At 44.0% G+C, this 16800-nt stretch overlaps 1 protein-coding gene across 3 annotated transcripts in view; it reads left to right on the forward strand.

The window, feature by feature from the left end:
- Positions 1-16619, forward strand: part of YDJC (YdjC chitooligosaccharide deacetylase homolog) — a 24285-nt gene extending 7666 nt beyond the window's left edge. Inside the window, exons 1-6 of one of the 3 annotated variants that reach the window (XM_085302732.1) lie at positions 7-277; positions 8030-8189; positions 8970-9069; positions 11617-11794; positions 14062-14393; positions 15219-16619. In XM_085302732.1, coding sequence (XP_085158858.1) covers positions 120-277; positions 8030-8189; positions 8970-9069; positions 11617-11794; positions 14062-14383 — 918 coding nt within the window. In that variant the 5' untranslated portion in view covers positions 7-119 and the 3' untranslated portion in view covers positions 14384-14393; positions 15219-16619. Of the gene's footprint in view, positions 1-6; positions 278-8029; positions 8190-8969; positions 9070-11616; positions 11795-14061 lie in introns of those variants that run through there. The other 2 variants (XM_085302733.1, XM_085302731.1) reach the window with 2 other exon arrangements.
- The last annotated feature ends 181 nt before the right edge of the window (positions 16620-16800 follow it).

The following is a 16800-nucleotide window of genomic DNA, read 5'->3' on the forward strand; positions in this document are numbered from 1 at the left end:
GGCTGAGGTGCAGCGGGAGGCGGTAGCCCGGGGCTGAGTCACGGCTTTTCCTGTTTGCCTGCGAGCTGCTGATCGCGCTGATCCCCGCKTTCCCTTTCTCCTAGGGATGAGCTCCAAGGATGCTCCAGGTGAAGCTGATAGTAACCGGAGATGACTTTGGCTATTGTCCTCGGAGGAACCAAGGCATCGTGGAGTGTTTCCTGGCTGGAGCCGTGTCTAACGTGTCCCTTCTAGTGAATGGAAGCGCTGCGGCAGCCGCAGCCGAGCTGGCCAAGAGGTAAGCGGCTTTCATTGCTACGGCCCCCACAGAAGCCCTGTGCCAGAGCCCGGGTGRTGGAAGAAAACTGCTTCTCCAGCACCTTTGCTAAGACTCTTCACATAACGCCACTGACCTGCAAATAATATCCGTAATAGTTCTTCCTCTAGCATTAGCCATTTACTACTATTTCCTGAGGGGAAAAAAATGTGCTACTTCTACAAGTTGATTAGTATGGTTTGGGTTTGCAGGTCTTTCTCCCGCCAGACTGCTGAAAGATGTACCACCAGAGTAAAAGTCCACGTTATATGTCCTGACCGAGCTAAAACTATTAGAGCATTGAACCATATTTAAAATCTAGTGTTTCTATTTAATGCATTTTAGCCAGGCTGAACACAGGGTCAGCCAGATTCATTTTAGAATCATGAATAGATAGAAYTCTGCAAGTGCAAAACAAACCTGGCCAGTGCAAAACTTGGCTTTTCAGCCCTGAAAACCTGAAGGAAAAAGCACCCCTAGTTTTAGGCTTTATAAATCCTTTTTTAAAAAAACACATGCATAAAGAACATGACAGAACCTTGTACCTGCTCTGTATCTTCGACCTTCGTTCTCTCAGGGGCTTTTCAGAGGTTGCTGCCACAGCTGGCTCTGTAACAAATCAAATGATATGCGTGGTTCTCATGGACTAGCACAGCAAATCTTTTAATAGGAAGCATTACTTGCATTTAGAAGGTAAAACCTAGCTAATGCTTCAGTGTGGGCAGGCACTTTGAAGCAGAAGTAAATCCTGAAAGAGAGTGCAGCAGGGCTGGGAAACAATTTAGGAAAACAAGAGGAGCAGAACTGAGACTAGAAGGCCCTGAGACCTTACCTTAAGGTCTCAAATCTAGCTGCTGCAAAGGAGAATTTTACTAGAGTTGCACTGCTTTTGTTCCCCTTGTGCATCTCTCCCCGTGCTGGATGGGCTTGTGTGTGTGGGGGGGGTCCTTGTGAATTGTTTGCTGTCTGTAGCTTTCCTGATGAGAATGATTAGCACTGGATGGAGGAGGAAAGCCAGGATGTAGTATCTGGGGCAAGCCGGTCTTTTTTTTTTTTTTTTTTTTTTTTTTAATTTTTTAAAAAATTTTTTTAAATTTTTTTAAAATTTTTTTAAAATATTTTTTTTTTAAAAAAAAAGGTTTCGAGATGACACACAAACATTGGGGTGGGTGTCGCATGCAGAGAACCACCTCTGGGTTAGAAAGAGGTAAAGCAACAGGGCAAGGCACATCACAGCTGAAATGCCTAAAATCTTGTCAGTAGACGAAACAAAATGTAAATCAGGGAGATAAAACCAGCACTTCTCTCAGATACAGCATCACCATGAAACCCTTTAAGCCTTGAAGCTTTGGTAGTGCTGTTTGCTATTTTAACCCTGGTCTTTAGCAGGCTTTTAAATATAGAATCCACCTGGCCTCATTTCTTTAGCCAGAAAGTAGGCTGTGTAATCAGAGGTTTAAAAAGCATCTTTGAATCCAGGTCATGACACTTCTGCCAGCATCTGATATGGGTGTGAAAAGCCAGGTTGGAGGACAGGTGACAGCAGAAGTTATGACCTGCTGCTGCAATTTCATTCATTCAGGAGGTAGTTTCAGATTCCAAATTCTGGAATGGGTCTTTCATTCCTGTTTGGGAATGAAATGGATTTAAATCCATTTTTGAGACTATAAGCTGGGTGACTTTGGGAACATCTGTTAGCACAGAAGAGCAACAGGCCAGGTTCTGCAGTCATTCATTTGTGCAAATAACTCCACAGCTATGTCCGCTTCTACTCATGAAAGCGTTACTGGAACATATGCACTAACCTAGCATCTCACCATGTAAACAAACTTGTCTCACTCCCGAGATGTTCCTCCATTGCAAAGATTCAGACAAACTCTTTGTAGACATAGACATCTAGTGGGTCAGTAGAAGCCTTATTGAATTCTCCACTAAAATGACCTTATCTTGTTGGGCTGTGATACAAGAAAAATGAAAATGGGAAGGTATCACTGCCTTGCTACTGCTAGTGTTGCCTCCCATCTTGCAACATTTTGATTTTTGTGGGGATGAAAATCTGCCCTGTTTCCACCTGCCCTTGCTTAGATGAGTAACTGGAGGAAATGCCAGATATATATATGCTTAATTCCATGGCAAAGCTTTCAGCCTGCAACTAGACAGTAGTGTAATCTAGGAGACTGGCTCTATCACGAGTTGAGAGAAAAGGCTTGGAATAAGTGACTTGTTCTTTCCTGTGGCACATTCTACTCTTATGGGTTTTGGTCTTTTGTATGCATGGCACCAGGATTTTGTCAGTGTTTGAGTGTTTCGGTGGCTTGTGGAGATTATCTGGGTTCTTCTTAACTGGCTATGACATGGTTGCTTGCCACTGTGTGTCTTGAGTTCTCCCCCCTCACTTGGTCTTCAGTTAATTGTATGTAGGCAAAGCTAATTAGTAAGGAGAGGGCTTTTCTTGCAGGATGGTCTTAAGCACCTTATGCTGCCCTGAAATTTTGGGACTCAGTATTCTTCAGAAAGAAGCATAGTTGCCCTGGAACTTTATTCTTCTCTTCATTTTCACAGTAATTTTGTAGGCCTCTGGATATGCATGTTGCCTTCTGTTTTGGTTGGAAGATTTGGCAGAAATGTGATGGCGGTCAACAGAAGCTTTGTATCAGCTCAATCACAGACTAGTTGCAATAGAGCAGAATCAAGTGGTAAATAACACACCTTCGATGATATCCAGGCTCTGAATCTTGGGCTTTTCTCATTTGCTGTCAGAAGTGAGCTCAAGGAAGGGTCCCACTCCCTTCAGGCAGAAAAATCCGCATTTCAGTAGGGGCCCAATTCATCACCACACTACAAACTTATTAATAGCAACTGCTAGACCAGTGCTCAACCAGAGCAGCAGAAGGAAGAACAGACTCCCATTGTTTTTTTCAGTAACTCAAAACTTTCCTTGTTTAAGGGGCATAMAGTGAATGTGACTTCCTGGTTATCCACGTAATGTAATCTTGGTTGTATATTTATCAGGCACCGCCTTGAAGTCGGTCTCTTCCTAGTTCCTCTTTCAGAGCCTTTCTGAAGATCGGAAGGATTGCTTTGTTACCTCGAGTGAGTGAGTCCCCTCATTTTTCCTTAGAAATGGAAATAAGGAGATAGCAGGAATACAGCAGCCTGATTGATTGCCACCATGTTTTCTTCTCTCCTTTATCAGTTAGCTCAGTTGTGAGCTTGTGAGCCTTCCAGATGCTTACACCCAAATACTTGAAGGGCAACATCTTAGAGCACTGCCTCAGTCTTCCTGGGGTTTTTGCAGCTCAACTGCTGAATGTCAGCTACATAAAAGTTGAAGCCCCTGCAACATCTGGGTACATTTAAAGGAAGAATCTAACAAAACCACACTTAATTACTGTCTATGTTTTCACTTCCTTTCCCATCAACACTAATTGCAAAATGCCCGTGTAAATTGTGACTTAATTCTGACCCTCCCGCTCGACATCTGACTAATCTAGAAGTCTCTCATGCTTTCTCATCACCCTTTTATCTGGCTGTTAATCACATGACAGACAGTTACACTGCTGAATTGTTTGGATTGGGGGTGGGGGGTTTCATGCTCTGAGGCCTTAAATGAGAATTCCGGATCAAATGAACTTTACTGGCAACAACGCTTTTTGCTGATGCAAGATCATGGACACAAGAATTTCAGCTGATACAAAGATGTAATTAAAAAGAAAGCCACAGCCCTAAGCAGTGTTACAGTACCAGTTTCTAACAGCTTAGAGGCTTTTGAGTGTTTCTCCCAGCAGGAATAAGTCCTTAGCACTAATGGAGCAAGACAAGATGCGATTTGATGAAAGACAGTTAGATGTCATGTTACAGTTTGCTAGAGGGTGAAAATGAAAAAAAAATGTATGCAAATGCCCACACAGAGAAACTAAGAGGTGCTCTTCTTCCTACAGAGCACAGCCTTGCTTTGTCTGTTTGCAGACATTTGAATGTTTCCTGGAGCAGGATGTCTGGATACAGATACTTATGTGAGGGTCTTAATTGCATCTCACTTGTGCTGAAAGCTGACAAGCAAGTAATTTCCCTGATAAGGATACAAACAGGATGTTGAAGGTCAGATCTGTTTGCTCACTAAGGAAAAGGATAGCTGCCATGCTTATCTGAGAGTGCGCACCATGGCCTGAGACCATCAAATCTGGAAATCTGGACTCAGGCAATTGCAGAATGTCAACAGCCACCACAGCTGCTCCCAGGAGCATGGGGACTTCAGGGTCCCTGCTGTGGCCAGGTAGGAGCCAGGGCACTGTAACTCATCCACCAAGCAAGCACAGAGATGTGCAGCAAAGCTGGCAGGCTTTCTTAAAAAAGTGACTCAGTGCAGTGACATATCATTTCCAGGGACTCTTTACTGTTGAGGATATGAATGAGAAGCAATTGCAGCTGCACAGAAGCCTCTTGCTCAGTAGAGACTTTTGTTCAAAGCACTCACATAGCAAAACAAGCAACTACTTGAAAAGGAAGCAGTTTAGCTGATTGTATTCCCTCTCCCTGTTTGATAGCTGGGTTGGGCTTGTTGACCAGGAAATCTTTCAGACACAATTCCTTATTGCCCCTCCCTTGCTAGCATTTGATATCTCCTTCCCCACCACTGCTAGGGGGATGCTGAGCAGAGAACCACAGAGCCAAGCTGGCTTCAACAGCCACCTTTATCTCAGTGCAAATAGCTCACAAGTAGACTAGCTTTAGTGGCTGCGGAACCTGTTTGCCTGAACCTCATCTCATCAAGCTAACAGACAGCCCAATCTATGTGCTGCTAGAGCACTCACTAGTATTCCTAGACACAATCCTTCAGCTTTATCAAGAGTGAACTGGATCCATGTGCTAAGTCCCCTTCCCCTCTGTGTGTTCTCTAGGGCAGTGAGACAGGATTGCATACATCTAGACATAGATTTATCTGAACAAATCATGGGAGGCTGGTTGGCACTTAGAGCAAGCAGATCTATCAGCTTATTTTGGGGACAGTGTTTATTACATCCATCACCTTATACTGGCAATATAGCAGTTGCTGCAGCACTCATTTTGGAGAAGCTGTTGCTTGAAGCTCAATGCCAGTCCCTTTACTTTGGATCCTGGGTGGCTCAATTAACAGTTACACTTGACTGGCACAGACCAGCAGAGCTTGTCCTGTCCCCTCCATAAAGGAGGGCTTGGGCAGAGGACCGGGTATGAAGCTGAACCCACAACAGCTGTGCTCTGCTCCCAGTGTAGCATCATATACTATATAAGCTGTTTGAGCTGCTGGCTCTTCTGCATTTTTTCAAGCAATAAAATACAAATACTTTACTGTTTTTAGAAGGGAAACTATAAAGTGTGTGCATATAGAGGAAACTTTCTGCACCCTACTGAAAATGGGATCCTTCCAGGATGTTCTCATAAGCTGACTTTTCTCCCTGCCTTTTTACTGTACAGCGTACCACTTGGCACTGTGCTTTGGTTCCAGAAGCTACATTTCAGTGGTGAGAGGCACTTGAGGGGAATAGTTTGGTCCAATGCCTATCACACTAAGTGGAAAAAAAAGTCTGTTGGTTCACTTTGAAGGGCTCTTTCCAAGCCTGTGGCCAGGATAGAGCATGCCTGGAGCTCTGTCTCCAAGCATAGCCTAGATACTGCCATAATGCTTGACGTTTTGCTCATGTTTTCATCTCATTGTACTTGGGACCTGAAAATATATGTACAGTGTCAAGACAGTTAGGAATTAACCCAGGGCAGCAGGGCACTTGGTGCTGATTAGAGAGAACAAGTGGCTCACTGCATTTAGAGGAAATGCACACATGTGATACAAGAAAATACTAGTGAGCCACAGAACTATTCTGTGCTGACCACGTGGTCTGCCTTCCCACCTCTTCACAGCTTTCATTGCATGCCTGCTCCTCTGCATCTCCCACAGATGAATTCCTCTGAACAACTTTCTCTTGTGCCGTTTTGCTTTCAATGCCCAAATCCCAGAGCTGTTAAACTTTAGCAGTTCCGCTTTAGATGCATGGAAAGTCTATCAAACAGGCAGGACTGACCAACTCCAAGAGAAAACTATTAAGATAGTCAGCTGGTGTTAGACAAAGCTCTGAAACATGCTCTTCTGTTACAGTCAGCCTCTCCCCTTACAGTGAGAACAAGGGCAGCTCTCTCTACACTTCCACATTCTGCACGTTCCCCAGCTCCGGGCTGGTTTTGGAGCCATTCCTCCTCCTCAGCTAATGTTACACAGCACAGTGCTTGGCTCCTTGGCGCCCCACACCTGTCAGAGGGGCTTGCCTTTTCCTGGAAATAGTTCCCTTTGCAGCGTTTGAGGCACTGCACAATTGGAGGGTCGTTCATTTGATGCCCCTGGGAGACAACCCAGAGAGGCTCAGCTGTTCATTTTCTTTTTTTTGCCCTCCCACAACATTCAAGGAGAGCACTTAACAAAATATCCCCCATCTGCTGATTCATGGTGACACATGAATCTCTTCCTTGCAGACAGCAGTGGCGATGGTGCAAACAGAGCTATCAGCTGATGCAGTCAGAGCTTCCCAGAGACACCGTAAAGAATCTAGGATGGATTTCTAAAATGCCAAGCTCCACCATTGCCTTTGGGCTTGGGTAGGGTACACAGCAGGCCACAGGAGAGGGGAGAAGTCCTGCCACAGCACCCTTATGGACTACAGATGCTTCCTGCCCTGCCTTCAACCCGTGAGCTTCTCAGGCTGATGCTTAAGGGCTCCCACTCCCAATGACAGCATCTTCCCATTCCTGTATTTCAAAGCAGCACTTTGGGCACCCCAGGATGATTTCCAGAAGTGATGGTGAAACTTTGCACAGAGCTGAGCCTGTTCCTGCCTCTGTTATAGGGGAAACCACAGCACACCCTGAAGGAGGAGACACCAGCACTCTGCAAAGCCCTGTGGCTGACAAGAACTCTGCAGATAAAATAGCTCTAGATTAAAAAAGAAGTTGCAGTCATTAGCAGGTTGGGCTCTTGTAATTCCCTAGCAAGGCTCTATACTTACACTGTCAGCCTCCTGCTGTAGTCCTGCCTGTATGCTAGAAAGATGCTGATTCCTACAGCTTAGCCTTGTCACTCAGTCAGCACAGGCAGCCAGAAGCTTGGGCACTGTGGGCAGCCACAGCCTCTTGGGTCAGGTTATCTTTAAACTCAGCCAGCTTTTACACTTGGAGCATGTGCTGTTGCCATAACAGCTGCCTGCCACAGGCACTGTTTATAACTGCATTCTACTTAAGGGCAGCTTTAAAAGAAGTTCCCCAGAAATGTCTCATAAATGTCACATCTTTAATAGAGTAAAGAACTCAGGGGAATTTCTAGCAAGAACTAATGAAATGCTTTGGAAAGAAGGAGTTGCAAGGTGCAGATTCCTTCCCACAGTCTGTAGTGACTGCAGGGGAGTTTCTCAGCCTGAGATATCTCATGGCTGCTCCCTCCACACAACTCACAGCATGAGAACAGAACTGGGGGGGTCTCACAGAGTGGCTCTTGGACACCACAGGATTGTTACCTGGAGAGACTCCACTCCAGGTTAACTTTGTCATGCTCTCATTTCTAGAAGAGCAGCAAAAGAAACATAGTACTTCAGTGTGTAGAGCAACTAAACTTTTTAGCTCAATCTAGCTCTTTCACTGAAAGCTCACCCTTTGGCCACAGTGAGGGAAGTAGGGGTGCAAAACTTAACAGATATTTCATTTGTGTTACAGATACAACATTCCAATAGGCCTGCATGCCAACCTCTCTGAGGGCTCTCCTGTCTGTGAAGTGCTCAAGACAAACTCTTCTCTGCTTAACCAAGATGGGTTCTTCCATGGGAAAATGGGATTCAGAACAGCTTTATCAAAAGGTCTCCTGAAAATGTCAGAGGTAGGAGAAAAAACTACATACAGCTTGCTTTTCTAGTGTAACTCACCCTGCACTGATCCGAGCACATAACAGTTGAAGCTCTTTCTCAGGTCCCAACCTGGAGTAAGCTTAGGGATGAACCTATAGACTGCACCATCTGGGCAGCAGGAGCTGGCTTTCTGGGTCCTTTGCCTAATTCTGACACTGAGCTGCTCTGCAGCACTGAACAACTCATTCTTTCCTATTACGCTTCAGTGACCATATACATTGACGTTCTGTAACTACTTATCTGGAGGGTGGGCAGAGAGATATGGGAACAGATACTTGCAAAGAACTTGGACATCAGAAAAAGGAAAACACAACAGAAGTGCTAAATAGGGGCTAAGTAGGCCATGCATCACCTTATGAGATACTTCTGTTCCCCAGGGAAGCAGGCCATTCTCACCTCATAGTCTACCAGGATGATGGAATTCAGGTGACCAGAACAGTTTATGGGCTTGGGTACCCATTTCTCCATTCATTTTATAGGGAAATAGTTATTCAAATCCCAGACATGCTTTTGAAAATGCCAACCTCTGTGCCATCTCTGTAGCTAATGGTATAAGGAGATCTGCACTTAAAAGAGGTCCTGGGAGACCCAACAGCATCTCATGTCCATTTATACACCACAGCACTTTGTGCCTCTCAGGGCCAGGTCTCAGATGCTGACAGTGGTCAGAGAGGTCTCCAGCAACTCCTTGATGCTCATCTGATCTCTGCACTGCTGACAGGTCATCTTCTACTTTTTTCTCTGATGTRCAGGTGAAGCAGGAGCTAAAGGCACAGGTGGAGCTATTCCGTGAGCTGACAGGCCACCTACCTCCTCACATGGATGGCCACCAGCATGTTCATGTCCTGCCAGGTAAGAAAGGATTTCTCTTCTTCCTAGCCCCAAAGGAAGAGACACAGTCGACTCAGAGGGAACCTCCCTTGCCATGGCTTGATTTGGGCAATAAACCTCACCATAAGATGCTTGCTCCATAATTCCAGTTTAAAACCTGAGACCTGAGGAGATTGTCCTAACTGGGTCCAAACTGGCTGCTGGATAACCTGGGTCTTCCTGTAGCAGTGCAAGGGGATTAACAGCACAAATTGCCCAGCTTGCACCTACTTCTCCAAGAACTGATAATTCGTTTCAACTTTTTTTTTCTCCTAATTCCATGCTCCTGCTACCATGGAAGGAGGCAGAGCAAGGTCTTGACAGCCTGGCCAATTTAAAATACTCAGGCTGKAACCTGGAATGCTCAGCTTCGGAATTTTACTGTTCGTTAGCGTTATGTAACAGTGCTAAAAAGCTGTGGGCTTCTTCTAGCCTCATTTTGTCAGCATCAGCTATGAAACACTTGTCCTTGAAGGCATCAAGCCAGGAGAAAGGGAAATCTTGTCATCTTTTACCAGGGATGGGATCTCAGAGGTATGAGTGTGGGGCAGATGTACCACTAATTATGCATTTGGAAACCCTCCCTTGTCCTGYCTGGCTCTGGAGCCTTCCTCTGCCAGCAGCTATGGCTTAGACAGTTGTGTAGAACTCAGATCAGGGCATCATTTTGCCTCCCTCAGTCAATTAATCTGATTCTGTACATGCATTCAGGGCTTGTTTCTGGCACTTCACATATCTCAGTGGCTTTACTAAGCTACAGGAATTATACACTGCACATGGTAGCTCAGTTCCTGCTGCGTCTCCTCTTGGCAGGGTGGAAAGCRTGTGGTTGGAAATGGAACAAGAGAACTTGTACCCAGGTAGGGCAGCTAGGTGATCTCATCCCCTCAGTAGTGTTGTACTAAATGTTACTTTTGAAGGTTGCAATGGTCATCCGCTCCTACTACCATCACACACTGTGGCCTGTGCTCAGAAGTGTATGTAGGGCCTCTCTGATGGGGGAGGAGCTGGGGAGACATTTTGCACTGTTTTGCAGACATGTCAGTGTTAATAGAGGCTGAAAAGAGTCAGGGAATACAATTATGTTCAGAGCTGGGGAAAGAAGAGACCCATCCTATAAATCTACCTCTAGTGTTATCTGCTAATGCTTTCTTAAAGTAATAAAGGTTATTAATTTTGRAGGTCACTTCAATGAGAGGAAGCAATCAGGTTGCATTTAGAAGAAAGAATGCTTTTCTGGCTCTCCAAAATGATTAATCCCGGGGAGAAAGATTGTAGTACTGACCATGTGAGCAGAGGAGGGAATTACATGGGGCCTTCTGAGGCAGTGACAGCAGTGCTGAGCATTGTGAATGCTCTGATGTGCCTGCCTGCACTTTGGAGAATGTAGTTCGATCCATTCCTCTGCCAGAGCTCTGGTGCTGGCATCAGCAGGGGGGCAGTAAATGGAGTACAGCTGCCGAGAGGGCTGGAGGGCTTTTTGTTTCTGTTAGTCACTCATGGTAACCATAATTAGTTGAGTGTGCCCCACTCAAAAATAAGTCAGCAAGCCACAAGACTATCCCTAGGGTTTAGAATTTGGTCTCTGGCTTCTGAATCCAAATTCAGTCCCATCTCCCAGCAGGCCAGGGGGAGGCATAAGTTCTGCCAACAGAAGCTGAGAGCTGGAACACAAACCTCCTTTTAGGCGGATTGGCTATCCAGCAGCRAGGAAAGCCTTTCTGCTGGTTCAGCTGATGCAAAGGCACCTCTGACTAAACTTGTGTCCTTGCCAACAAGTTGTATCAGGACAGCCAGGGCTGCGTCTGACCTGTAGGGCTGGTGCTCTGTGTTGCCARATTAACCACTGAGATTAAAGCTAGTAGCTCTTTCAAGTACGGGAGAAAGAACTGTATCCTATCAATTGCATTTCCTGACCAGCCTCTGTCTGCAGGCCTCTGCTTCCTTTCTGCAGCTGGCAAGATCTTTGCCCGTTTTATGAGTGAGGTCATTGTGGCAGAGAGAAAAAACTTGGTGAGCAAAACTCTAGATCTCCCCTTTCYGGCACTCATCTCTCTCTGGATGAAATTGCTTTTGGTAATTTTTCCTCATAACAAACCCAGCTGTCCAGTGGCTTGGTGAAGAATTTGTTCTTGGTAGTGCAAGTCACCTAAGCTGCACTCCAGGACCAGAGTCACTAACTTAGAAGGGGTTTCTGGATCAGATGCTCAGCTTTGAGGGATAAGCTAAGGCAGCTTGTTGAGAAGCTTAGCAGATATTGGAGGAGTAATGTTACTCCTGCTACTAGAAGTTGCTGCCTGTGCTTTAGGTAGGGGAAGTGCTCTAGAGACTCCTGTCCAGATGAAAGAAACCGTTTCAACAGAAAGAGAAGCTCAATGGGATTGTGTGTATGTGTATATATATATATATATATATATATATATATATATTTAACATGGAAGGGAAAGACATCTTTGTGCTAACAGCTTGCTGGGGAGATGATGAGTTGGTTATCTGATTTGTAACTAAATTATCTGTTTTTACTTGTAGAGGTCAGGCATGTATTTGCACAGGTGCTAGAAGAATACGGGATTAAGTATACACGTGTCCCAGTAGAACCAGGCCTTCATAAGTGTGACTGGATTGCACCATCTCTGATGGACTTCTATCGGGGAGTGGAAGAAGATTCTCTTAACACAGTGGATGTGTTTACAAGGCATGGAATAAGGTGGGTCAGGCATTACTATTCCATGTTTGTATTAAGGATCTAAGATGTTTGTATTAAGGATCTAAGATGTTTGTATTAAGGATCTAAGATGTTTGTATTAAGGATCTAAGATGTTTGTATTAAGGATCTAAGATGTTCTCAGCTCTCCTAACATCTTTCCAGGATGCAAGACCATTTCTCTCTCCACTTCAGGCCAATTACAAGATTCAGGATGAGTACAAATCTGCAGGGAGGCAACAGGGCTTAGTATGTAGTTTGGTTTGAACAGAGATGACTCACTTCTCACCTGCAAGAGATTGTGCCTTTCAGGGTATGTTTCTCAGCCTTTCTAWTTAAGCAGCATTAGTCTGGCACCAGGGACAGTAGGAGGCTGAAGTTTTATGTCAACATTGGAATTTTAAAAGATTTAGGGGAAGTTTTCCAAAAAAATAACTTTTAACATGCCTGGAATAGCAGCAAAGGTGTTTTAAGTAGCAGGAAAGAGACTTCTTGGAAACAAATACTTGTTATTAACAGCAGGTAAGAAGGTGAGAGAGCTTAAGGTATAACAGGAGGCGATTGCTGGCCTAAACAGTCTTGCCAATATCCTGCACCTTACTGGGGTCAATACCAAAAAATCTCAGCCTTTCTCCCACTATCATACTTCCCTTAAAAGCTTAAATTGAACCATGTTTTATGGAGGAGAGATATTTCAGTTGAGACTCTTGCAGTCACCTTTCCCATCCTTTATAGCAGATTTCTTTCTCAGTCTATGGTAGTCTCTTGGATTTGGTAAGTTTGTTTAAGATATCAATTGTTCTCAAGTACTGCTCCCTTCTAAACACACTAGTAAGTTTTTTCAACATATATATTCAACTTATTTCTGAGCAAGAGAAGGGCAGCAATTCATAGAGCAATTAAGCACAAAAGAGATCGCAAACCTACCTTTTTGAGCAGTTTCATTACAGCAGCAGTGCTGKGGACTCACACCCTCAAAGCTCCTGATGCCCTCTCCTCCTCCCTGTACTTAGCAGCAGCAATGTGCCTCACAGGAAACACTGCTCTCTYAACAGTGCAGAAGACCTTAGAAGCAGCCAGCAAGGCACTGCTTGCTGCTTTATAACCTCCTGCAGCACCACCCCTCCTTGATGGCCTTGACGCTCTGCACCCGTGTTCTGCATGGAAAAGCTGCTAGTCGGCCAGCAAATACTTAATTGATTCCGCTTCTCCAGGTGGGGGAGGATAAATGGGACAAATTGTTAYAGAATAAATACACATATCTCCAAGGCTTCTAGGAGAATGGAAAGAGCTGAAGTCAAAGTCAGCTGAAGTCAAAGGGAACCYAACTCCCGCAACTCAACTCCTGCAGCTGTGCAAAGAGGTTCCACACAGAGCTCCTTTAGTTCGGCTTATGTGACACTGTAGAGGGCAAGACTCCTCGTAGCTTTATCCGCATAGCTTTAGTGAATTTAACCACAGTCTCTAACTTGCTTCCTCTCTAGCTGTGCAGTCTTCAGTAATCACAGAATCATAGAATCAGTAAGGTTGGCAGGGACCTCTGGAGATCTAGTCCAAGCAGGGTCACCCAAAGCATGTCAGACAGGGTTGCATCCAGGCAGGTTTTGAATATCTCCAGAGAAGGAGACTCCACAACCTCTCTGGGCAACCTGGTCCAGTCCTCAATAATAGTGTTCTGCCCAGTGTTTTGTCTTTTAAGTAGTTTTGGCTCTGATACGCACTTAGAGAATGATTTGTTAGCAGGGTAATTTCTATCTTATTTCGGTCACTTCTTTTGTTTCCATGCAGTTAAAGGTTATTATTTGGAGATGGTTATTATTCAAGTTTTAATTGGCCTATCAATAGTAAATTATTTTGATAGGATATAATTTCTCACTTGCATGATAGCCTTCCCTTCAGTGCCAATAAAGTGCACCTGGAAGTTCACAGATGCCAAACAACCCCTGTTCTGTGACAGTGTCACACACAACTAATAACAGAAATGTTTTGAGACTTTGCTGGGACCATCTGCTAGACTGCAGAACTACAGCTTTAAGTAAGATCATAGGCTTGATACTGAGCAAAGAAAAAGCACTGTTACTTGCTTGTAGTTATGGTTTCCCCTTTTGKTCATAGTTAGACATTTATAATAATTTGATAACGTGAAGACTTTTTTCTCTGTTATCTTAAGTTTTAGGTTAACTTTATTTCCTAATCCAATAGACACAGCACACCCTTGCCTAGCTACCTATCGTTAATATTAATTTCCATATTCCTGCCTCTGCCTACAGGTGGCCTAACATTTACATAGGTTTGAGTACCATGGGGAAGAGCATGTCTGTGAGTAGCATCTGGAGTGCCATTGACACTGCCATTGGGGATTTCACGTCCAAGGTGCCTCACCCAAATCCACAGAGCAGGACAGTAACAATCGAGCTAATGGTACATCCAGGGTACCCGAGCGTCCCGCCCGTCGGCGGCTGTGGGGAAGGACCAGACGATTTCTCACAGTCCTGGGAACGCCTGCACGAACTCCAGACCTTAACCAAGCCAGAGCTGCAGAGCCACTACAAAACCAGGAACATCCAACTTTGTTCGTTCAAAGATATTTAAATAAACAAACGTATGTATGTACATACATTTGTACTCTGAAGATACACAGTTGGTAACATCCCACAAAGCTAAACCATTTTTTACCGCTACTTGTAATTCTTCCTGGTACAGCTGACGGGAGCTGTGAACGGCTGGGAACAGCACAAGGCCGGTCAGGAAAGGAGAGCCACCCGCACGCTGTGAGCATCTGTGGGCAGTATCACAGAACAGCTAGCCCTAATTGCTGTTTTTTTTTTTTTTTAAGCCATGGCAGCTGCTTTGAATGTGGCAGATCTCTTTAGCATCACCCGCTCGCACACCAGTGCAGCGCAGCGGAGCAGCCAAGGCCTAACCATCCTACCGGATTTTAATTCTGGCCAGCACAAGGGCAGGCTGCACAGACACATGCCTTGATGTTAGACCATGGAGCGCACACAGCAGTTTGTGATCTTACCTTCGCAAGAAAATTACTCCCCTTACCTGCAAAAAGAAATACATAGCAAGGAGCAAAGGCTGCTCCTTGCAGGGTGCCCAGGGGAGGCCCAGCAACCTCCACTGTTTGTTAGGTTTTTTTCTCAAGTACTTGGATAGACGGTCCCGATCTGGTGCTTTGTTCCCCCCCCCCGGCCGGCGTACTCCTATGCCTGCACATTCATGGCAAGGGATGTGTTATTTCAGCTCATTTCTCTCGCCAGAGCGATCAGAGCTGTTTTAGCCCAGTCTGCAGTCCTATTACATGCAAATCCTTAGCCAGAGCTGGTTACAGTTGTGTTTACRTTGCCTCTTGGCATTCAGCCATCACAAGAAAGTAGCCTCAATGACAGCCTTTTCAGAGGCTTTTGCTTTTCTTTTTTAGATGACTTTGCAAGAATGGCACCTGTTGACCCATCTGCTGTTTCAGTCACTGCTGCATATAAGAGCTCACCAGCAACTGTTAATGCACTGCCACTGCCTTTCATGAAAAATGCACGGGATGGCCATGTACCTGCCAGGAGTAAGTTTTCAAGCACAGAGACAGCCCTTGGCTTTCCATTTTTATTCCTGGCATGAAGCATTTAAACTTCAACAAACCTCAGTGATTTGCTGTATTAAGGTTACACTGCAGTTTCAGCCGTAGCCCGGTTCAGTTCACTCATGTATTTCTCAGAGAGAAAGACCTTTTGGATGATTCATACTTATTATCCTCTCAAAAAGGATCTATTTCATGTCATATTTTTTAATGTTAAAAATTTCAGTATGACCACCATTCTTTTAAATGAATAACAAACTCAGGCCTTTTTTACTGTAATGCTTTAGGAGGCTTTGGCTTTTAAGTTTTAACTRCTAGGAGAACAAAATGAAGACCACGTTACAAATATCTACTTCTACTGTGACAGCCTATGGAGTGCTCAAATGACAGATTTTTCCATCATTATTGAGAACAACTTAATCTTTTCTCTAAAGCAGCTGAGAAACTTACTGTTCTGTACATACATGGAAAACGTAACATCGGGGTTGCTTTATGTGGTATTTTTCATGTTCTTTCTAAATTATTGTCACAAAATTAATTCAACATAGGATATACATACATACATGTATGTGTGTGTATGCGTACACACACACACACACACACACACACAGAGTATTTTAAACAATGTCCCCACCATATTGTATAGATGAAATACAGAACAACTGAGTCAGATTAAAACAGTAGTTACCATTTAGAAGGATGGTTCCTGCAGCTTGATAACAGTTTCTGCCACGTGATATCTGAGAATTAAGAAACCCCAAGAGATTTTAGACCTGCGGTTGTTTAACAGATAAAGGGACTGAAGTTCCAGAGATCAGTTAGGTGTGCGAGTGCCACCTAGTGACTAGTATTTATTCATGTCCMATAACATGCCTGATGGCAATGTGAATTTCTAATACTAGAGCTCAGATTTTTACATTATGTGACCACATTTTGTTGGATAATTTTTAACTCTCTCTCTTGARCTCTTTTATATTACTCCACCTTCTATCTCATCAATTTGCTTTGTTCACAGTCATCAGGACTTTATATACCTGTTCACTTCTATTTGTACRCATTTTCTACTTCATTCACACTAGCTAAACACTGAAATCACTATGAYGGCAGTCTTACCTGAGTTGATTTTGTATTGCAAACAGAAACAAATATTTTGTAAATTCTGTATTTTTAATGAATGGTGTTAAAAAACATTTTCTTTAATTTCAAAAAAAATGTGGAAATGAATAAAAACTTCTGAAAGACTTCTAAATATGGAGTGTTTAAACTGCATATAATGTACACAGATAAGGAAATAAGTTCTCAGTCGTTCTGTGAAAGCTTTAAAGGAGACACCGAGTTCAAACTAAAAACACATTCAAGACCACTACTTAAAAATTTCATTATATCAAGATACTTAAGAACAAATAAATGAAAACCCAGTCTCTCTGAA

The sequence above is a fragment of the Rhea americana genome, unplaced genomic scaffold (genome assembly GCF_003343005.1).
Source record: "Rhea americana isolate MKP2758 unplaced genomic scaffold, rheAme1 scaffold_191, whole genome shotgun sequence".
In the NCBI taxonomy this organism is placed as follows: domain Eukaryota; kingdom Metazoa; phylum Chordata; class Aves; order Rheiformes; family Rheidae; genus Rhea; species Rhea americana.